This window comes from Chiloscyllium plagiosum, chromosome 20, assembly GCF_004010195.1.
Source record: "Chiloscyllium plagiosum isolate BGI_BamShark_2017 chromosome 20, ASM401019v2, whole genome shotgun sequence".
NCBI lineage: Eukaryota > Metazoa > Chordata > Chondrichthyes > Orectolobiformes > Hemiscylliidae > Chiloscyllium > Chiloscyllium plagiosum.
In genome coordinates, this window is record NC_057729.1 from 39,211,802 (window position 1) to 39,220,803 (window position 9,002).

The following is a 9,002-nucleotide window of genomic DNA, read 5'->3' on the forward strand; positions in this document are numbered from 1 at the left end:
GGGTGGGGTGTCCAGAACTAGAGGGCATAGGTTTAGGGTGAGAGGGGACAGATATAAAAGAGATCTAAGGGGCAACTTTTTCACGCAGATTGTGGCAAGTGTATGGAATGAACTGCCAGAGGAAGTGGTGGAGGCTGGTACAGTTGCAACATTTAAGAGGTATTTGGATGGGTATATGAATAGGAAGGGTTTGGAGGGATATGGGCCAGGTGCTGGCAGGTGGGACTAGATTAGGTTGGGATATCTGGTCAGCATGGATAGTTTGGACTGAAGGGTCTGTTTCCATGCTGTACATCTCTATGACTCTATGAATAGGATCTGGATTTGAAAGAAAGAGCATGAGCTACGTACACTCTGCCCAGATTTGCATAAGGGTGCAAATAACAATATTTCCAAGCTGCTAAATCTTCCAACACAACTGTGTTGAGACTCAGCCATGTATGAAAGAGAGTGGTTCTCTTCAAGCTGTAACTGTTTGTCTCTCCAAACAAAGAGACAAACACCTACAGTCATCATGAGTAATGACTAATTACAGGCGGATTTTCAGACATCTGAAGAAGAGATATTCTATTTAAAATCATTTTTGTGGATCTAAAAGGAACAGGACTGGCAACACAGGAATGCTCTTTGCTTCTACCACCTGGACTTATGCTTGCGGACATACCTTGCTGCTAGCCAGGTCAGCTTCTGAGATGTTTGATTGCGGTGCTGATCCAGAGCTATCAGGCTTGCAATGAACATCCTTTCAGTGCCCATAGCAAAACAGCAATGATGCCTGATCAGCTAAATGAGCTGACCCCAATGGGCACCTTTCTAGTTCACACTGCCTGTTCGACATTTGATAATTCTGATCTGCTTCAAATAGTTTTAGATCTCATAGTTATATAATTGAAAACAAATTTTGTAATAAGTAATTAAAGGAAATGATTACTATTAAAAGGACTAATAGTAATGAGATAGCTCCTGCACCCACACGGTTCAGTGTGTGCCAAGGAACCGCAATCACTTAAAGACTGAAATCTTGTTGAATGCCTCTGTTAATTTTCTGATGTTTGTTTTCAGTCATTGTATTAAACAGGGACAATAAGTTCTTTGTACATCACTGATTACTATAGGGGCATGACACCAGGAGAAGCAGAAATGAACTTTTTGGAAAATGCTAAGAAGCTGTCTATGTATGGAGTGGATTTGCATCATGCAAAGGTAATTACCACTCTGCATTTTATATCAACTGTAGAATTTTTTTTAAGTTAAAATGCAGGTGACTTTCAGTGTGATTAAGGCAATATATATGGAGATTTAAAAATGTAACTTTTGCACTTCCTAATAATGAAATAGATTATAACATAGAACATCACAGCACAGTACAGGCCCTTTGGCCCTCGATGTCGCACCGACCTGTGGAACCAATCTGAAGCCCATTTATCCTACACTATTCCAGTTTCATCCATATGTTTATCCAATGACCATTTAAATGCCCTTAAAGTTGGCGAGTGTACTCTTGTTGCAGGCAGTGCGTTCCACGCCCTTACTACTCTCTTGAGTAAAGAAGCTACCTCTGATATCTGTCCTATATCTATCACCCCTCAATTTAAAGCTATGTCCCCTTGTGCTAGCTATCACCATCCGAGGAAAAAGACTCTCACTGTCCATCCTATGTAACCCTCTGATTATCTTCTATGTCTCAATTAAGTCAGCTTTCAACCTTCTCTCTGGCAAAAACAGCCTCCAGTCTCTCAGCCTTCCCTCTATACCAGGCAACATCTCCTCTGAACCCTTTCCAAAGCCTCAACAATCTTCCTATCATGCAACAACCAGAATTGTATACAATACTCCAAGTGCAGCCACACAAACATTTTGTACAGCTGCAGCATGACCTCATGGCTCCAAAACTCAATCTCTCTACCAATAAAAGCTAACACACCGTATGTCATCTTAACATTATTATTAAAAGGATTGTCTTGGAAAGTCAAAATGGTAACACTTGGATTATTGCGTTCAATTCTGGTCGCCACATTATAGGAAGGATGTGGAGGCTATGGAGAGGGTGCAGAAGAGCTTTATCAGGCTGCTGTCTCGATTAGAGGGTATGAGCTATAAGGAGAGGCTAGAAAAACTTGGGTTGTTTGCTTTGGAGCGGCACAGGCTGAGGGGAGACTTGATAAAGGTCTATAAAATTATGAGATGCATAGTTAGGGTTGATGGTCAGTATCTTTTTCCTCTGATATGAAATGTCTAGTATGAGGGGACATGCATTTAAGGTGAGGGGGGAAGTTCAAAAGAGGTGTGAGGGCCAAGTTTTATTTTACATAAGCTTAGGGATCTGGAGCGTACTGCCAGGGGTGATGGTGAAAGCAGATATGATAGGGGTATTTAAGGGGCTTTTAGATAAACATATGAATATTCAAGGAATGGAGGGATATGGACCAACGGCTGGCAGAATGGGTTAGTTTAATTGGGTGTCATGTTTGGCACAATATCGTGAATCAAAGGGCATGTTCTTGTGCTGAACTGTTCTGTGTGACAGATATATACATTTTGTTCTCCTGTAAGTTTAATAATCATTATTAGAACTGGTCTTCCAAAAAAATCTTTCCAACAGAACAGGGCTGAAGCTTAGTTTTCAAAGCAATTATATTTACAGACTTTGTTTTTTTGCAGATATGTTAGGTTATTTGCACATTGTTTGGTCGGCTCTTTGGTACAGTAGCCCAATTAGATTTATTCCCTGCTCTTTATTTACGACACTGACCATTTTCTCCCTTTTTTTTCTTTCTTGGGGTAAGGGTGGTGCTGGTAGGTCAACATTGTTTCCCATTCCTATTGCCTATGAGATTTATAGTGAACTGCCTTCTTGAACCATTGCTGTCCATGAGGTGTAGGTGCAACCATATTACTTTTAGGAAGGTTGCTCTTGATTCCTGTCTGTGACAGGGAATGAATAGTAAGATTGTTCCAATTCAAGATGTTGTGTGGCTTACAGGGGATCTTGCAGGTACAGGTGTTCCATGTCATCCTTCTAATTAGACAAAGTCGCATATTTGAAAGGTGCTGTTGAAGAAGTCTTGGTGAGCTTTTGCAGTGTATCCTACAGATGTTACATGCCATTAATATTTGTGCATTGGTGGCGGAGGAGTGAGTGTTGGTGGTTGATGGGGGCAGATCAATCAGGCTGATGACATACTGGGAAAGTTTATACTTTGTCTTGAAGATTCCAGTGTTGTAACTGTACAGAAAGAGGTGGGCTAGGGGTATAATTTGTACTGTAGTATAAGTCTTCAGTACCATTGGTGGAATATTATCAGGATCTGTAGCCTTAGCAGTATATTCCAGTGCCTTCATGCATTCCATGACATCACGTGAAGTGGATTAAATTGGCTGAAATCTGACCTCTGCGATGTTGGAGACTTCAGTAGAGGGTAAGATGAATCATCCACTTACCACTTCAGGCTGAAGATGATTGCAAGTGCTTCAACTTTGTCTTTTGATGTGATGTACTAGGCTCCCCCATCTGTGGAACCACTGGCCCTGGTCATTTTAAAAAAGAATTCATGATTTAATGTTGCGTGAGAACAAATTTTGATCTGATTCATTGGTTGTTGAATGACTTTGCTCTGTTTTGTGCATGCTACATCTGCTGTTTTAGCTTGTAGGGTGTCTGTAGTGTAGCTTCATCGAATTATCGTGTAATTCCTAAATAGTTGTATCTCGAAGCTGAAACTGAGGTGACTGGTATGTAATTGCTGGGTGTTCTTGAACAAGACTGTAATGTTTGCAATTATGCAGTTTTCTGGCACTTTCCTCAAGTCCAGGAAAGACAAAAGGGTTGTGGCCAATGTCCTGCAATTTCCACTTTCACTTCCTTCAGAATCCTTGGATGTATCTCATCTGGACACTGTGCCTTGTTAACGTTAAGTACCAATAATCTACCCTTTTCAATTTTTGAACTGTTCTTGTGACTGAGTATGCACCTGACACCATAGCCTATGGTAAAGACAAATGAAAAGTATTTACTTCACACCTCAACCATTCTTTCTGGGTCCAGGTATAAAACCCCTTTCAGCCCCTAGTTGGCCTTACTCATCATTTACTATTTATATGATCACAGAAGACTTTGGGACACCTCTTTATGTTGGCTGCCAATCTTTTCTCAAAATTCCTCTTTGCTTCTCCTCATCACTTTTTCACCTCCCATCCAAATTTCAGCATTCCTCTCTCTTCACCATTTTATTTTCTACCTGACAATTGTCATAAGCACACTTTGTCTTCTACAGCTTATCTTTGTCATCCAGAGAGTTTGGGATTTGATTGTTCTACCTTTCTCATTTAAGGGCATCTACCTTGACTGTACCCAAACTATCTCCTCATTGAAGGCAGCCCATTGTTCAGTTACTGTTTTTTTTTTCCAGCCAGCTCCGGTTTTGTTCTTGCCCCATCAAAGTCCGCTGTTTACCAATTGCATTTTCTCATTCTAGATTGTTAATGTCATTCCCCATCATCAACCTGATCCTTGTGATACAATGGTCACTCTCTCCTCAATGTTCAGCCACTGACACCTGCTCCACTTAGCCCACCTCATTTCCAAGAATCAGGTGTTGCAGTGCATTCTTTCTTAATGGACTGGAAGCATACTGCCATAGGAAGCTTTTCTGCATGCAATCTAGGAATACTTGCCCCTCACTGACTGTTCACTACAAGCATCCCGGTCTCACATCATAATTATAATGTTGGCATCTCTCTGAAATTTCCCTGCAATTTTGTTCTTCTGCATCCTTTCCACCAGATGATGGTCTATGGACTATACCGAGCAATGTAATTATTTCTTTTTTTATTCTGGAATTCTAGCCAAATCATTATGTGCTTGGATTTCCTGTGACATCCTCTTTCTCCAGCATTGCATTGCTCTCCTTAACCAATGCTGCTGCCATTCCTCCTTTCTGAATATGGGAAATATTTAATACCCAGCCATGTCCTTCTTTGAGCCCAACATTAAAATACCACGTAGCAATCTGCACCTGTGTAACTCCAATCTTATTTACTATACTCTATGCATTCACATACATACACAGTAGACTTCATTTATTTCTTCCTTACTCTTGACACCACCCATTTACTTGCTGTTGTCTAAGCTAGTGCCACATGCATTTTCTAAGTATTTCAAAAGTTCTGGTTTTCCCCTCGACCATTCTTCTTTTGATTCCCACACTCCTGCCAAGTTACTTTAAAGCCTTCCTAATAGCATTACAAAAAGCCGTGCAAGGTACTCAGCCCCAGCCCTGTTCAGGTGTCCAGCTTGTATAGGTGCCACATTTCTCGGAGTCAGTCCCATTGTTCCGGGAATCTAAAGCCCTCATTGCTTTGCCATTTTTCCAGCCATGTATTCAGCTCCATTTTCCTCCTGTTCCTCACTTGTTCTTGATAATGGGAGTGATCCAGAGATTGCTACATTTGAGGCCCTGATTGTGAACTTGCTAATGTTTTAGCCTAGCTTCTTTCTTACCTAAGTCATTGATACCAGCCATTGGTACCAACATGGACAGTAACTTCTGGCTGTTCACTCTATCCCAGAAAAATGTCCTGATCACTGTTCAGAACGGAAGCAACATATCATCCAGGAGTCAGATTGATGGTTACGGAAACAGAATGGAAGAAAGTCATCCTCCTTCCTTGGCAGTGCCTCCAGGCAGAAAAGAAGACAACTGTAGGAAATTTGGGCTGTACTCATCTCTTTATGTACACTCTGAAATTGATCTGCTACAATGTAGATAACTTTTCAGCTTCATGGCATACAAATGACTGATTTGTTTTCCCTCAGGACTAGGCAGGGAAAATATTAATCATGAAGCAAACGAAGGATAAGTGCAGAAGAAATAACACTAATGCACTTATATTAGGGTTTCTTTTTTAGAAAATAAAACTGGCTTACACACACTGACCTTGTGGATCAAATGTTGAAATCATTTGTTATACTTTATGATGTTCATAATAAATTGTTCCCCTCAACTGAGGTTAATAATCTCAAGGTTCCATTCGTCCCCAAGGCTGAAAATAAAAAATCTTTCACTGACATGGAATCATGCCTTTATACATTTTTAATTTTCTAATGCGGATGTGGCAAAACCACAGCCCAATTAAATAGACAAACAGTACCTCAGTGGCTGAAGTCAACGCATTGTTGAAGAATTAAGTTCCATCCATTATTTTGAAAGAGATGTCACATGTGATTTTCTGACATGATTTCACTCACCAATTAGGATTTTGGAAATGATTACTGCTTTACAGATGATACATTATGTATTTCAAAAATGTGGCATTTGTGTAAAATTTTGCATTCATTAGAGTTCAGTTAAAAGCACACACAGCACCTTCAAAACTGCTGATTGGATCCGGGTCCATTGGTTAAGTACAAAACAGGGCACAGATCCTTTTCCTTTTTTGGTCAGTTTGTTCACAGCATACAGCATTACAGATCTCAGCCTCCTAACTACTAACTCCATGTCCCAGCATTCCATTTTGATGCAGTTTTTTTTATAAAAAGTCACATTAACTAAATTAACTATTTGACAATCCTTTTAAAATTATAAAAACGAAGCCGGCCTTCGGGTAATTTCATAGACAGCAGCATTTCTCTGGGAAATTGAAACTTGGCCTCTCAATTTACAAGGAGAGAAACAAACTACTGCACAAATGAGGAGATGGAAAGTCACTTTTTATACTGCTTAAAAACAGATGGTTAATCTCTATAATTGACATAACGTTAGCACGAGTTGTCGAATATGATCAGGTTGAAGCAAGCTCAGAACGCTGGAGAAACTCAGCAGGTCTGGCATCATCTGTGGAGAGATAAACTGTTAAGGTTTCAAGTTGGTCTGACTCTTCAGCTGTTTTGAAAGAGAGTCATACCAGACTCGAAATGTAAACTATTTCTCTCCCTCCACAGATGCTATGATGTGGAGGAGCCAGTGTTGGACTTTGTCCACGGATGCTACCAGACCTGCTGGGCTTCTCCAACATTCTGTATGTTTTTTTCAGGTTTCCAGCATCTGCAGTATTTTGCCTGTATTCAAGCGATGAATATTCGAGCGATGAACACACTGAATGTGCTGGAAGTGTGCTTCCTGCTATGTGGGACGAGTCAGAAAAAGGCAGTGTCCAGAGATCACAGCTGAATAGCCATTCAATCCTGTTTACTTAGTGAATGGTCTTACCATTATTAGACCAGCTGTGTACAGGAACATCAGGTCTAAGTTTCACCTAACCAATCTTTCTGACCAGGATTGCTGGATGCTGCCAACAAATAATAAGTTCTTTACAACTCAGCTGAATATGGACCCAGTCTGTCTTCTGATCTGTTATCCCTATTCTCCCACTCTGCACATTGATCATTTTACTACCCAGTTCCACTGTCCGGCTTCACCAGTAATCAATCCGGGGCTATCCAGTTTGTGTCTGCAGCTCACTGGGCTTGTGAAAATCTCATGCCAGAGGTGGCCTGCCAAAGTATTGAGGGCAATTTTGGGGTCGTTTCCTGTGCTCAGTTCGTACTGACAGGCTGTCACAAACCGGTTTCCTAGCCAGTCAATGTTCAGACTGTAAATCAAATTGAAATGTTAACAGGAGAGCTTTCACATGTGAGATTATTGAACAGAAATGTTAAAACCTGTTGAATGCATTCAGATCTCATGCTACTTTGGTCTTTATTTTCTGGTCACAGGACTCTGAAGGAATTGATATCATGCTTGGAGTTTGTGCAAATGGTCTTCTGATCTACAGAGACCGATTAAGAATAAATCGCTTTGCTTGGCCCAAGATTCTGAAGATTTCATACAAGAGGAGTAATTTCTACATTAAAATCAGACCTGGAGAAGTAAGTGATTTGCATTTGAAGTAAAGACTAAATTGTACAATAATGAGCCTTAAGAACCTTATTCAAGTAAAGTGCTTTGGTAGTCATAAAAACAGCATATCAATAGAGTGGCAAGTTTGGATGCTAGTAATACTCTGAGTTTCCAATCTGCTTATTCAGGATGACTTCTTCCAGCTTCTTAATGACTCATCTTGGATGGGCATCTGAACTCACTTCAGTAAACCTGTTTGTTCCTTTTCATAAAATAAGCAACGAAAAGACCAATTCTCATTGTTTTCAGAGATGATATCACACTGTTGTCTCTCTCCTGTTACTTCAATGGGCCGTATTCTACTATGTAATCAATGCATATTTTTCACACAATTTTACATATTTTCACATACTCTGACACTTTTTTTTTAAAAACTAGCCCCCGCCCCGTCTTTTCATCTTTTTTAAAATAGTCAAATAAAATGACATTTTTCAATATATATTGATTTAGATTTCAGATTAGATTAGTTACAGTGTGGAGACAGGCCCTTCGGCCCAACAAGTCCACACTGACCCGCCGAAGCGCAGCCCCCAGGCCCATTCTCCTACATTTACCCCTGCACCTAACACTACGGGCAATTTAGCATGGTCAGTTCACCTAACCTGCACATTTTTGGACTGTGGAAGGAAACCGGAGCACCCGGAGGAATCCCACGCAGACACTGGGAGAATGTGCAAACTCCCCGCCTCAGGCGACTGACTGTGTGAATTGAACCTGGGTCTCTGGCGCTGTGAGGCAGCAGTGCTAACCACTGTGCCACCATGCTGCCCATGACTCTTTTAGAGTCATAGAGATATACAGCATGGAACAGACCCTTCGGTACAACCCGTCCATGCCGAACAGGTATCCCAACCCAATCTAGTCCCACCTGCCAGCACCTGGCCCATATCCCTCCAAACCCTTCCTATTCATATACCCATCCAAATACCTCTTAAATGTTGCAATTGTATCAACCTCCACCACTTCCTCTGGCAGCTCATTCCATAGACATAACACCCTCTGTGTGAAAAAGTTGCCCCTTAGGTCTCTTTTATATCTTTCCCCTCTCACCCTAAACCTATGCCCTCTAGTTCTGGACTCCTTGACCCCAGGGAAAAGACTTTG

General features: G+C 41.0%; 1 protein-coding gene across 8 annotated transcripts in view; it reads left to right on the plus strand.

Annotated features, from left to right (window-relative positions):
* Positions 1–9,002, plus strand: part of LOC122560188 (band 4.1-like protein 3) — a 277,917-nt gene that overhangs the window by 205,807 nt on the left and 63,108 nt on the right. For all 8 annotated transcript variants that reach the window (XM_043710581.1, XM_043710574.1, XM_043710579.1 and 5 more), the window contains exons 8-9: positions 1,116–1,203; positions 7,715–7,867. In XM_043710581.1, coding sequence (XP_043566516.1) covers positions 1,116–1,203; positions 7,715–7,867 — 241 coding nt within the window. The remainder of the gene's footprint in view (positions 1–1,115; positions 1,204–7,714; positions 7,868–9,002) is intronic.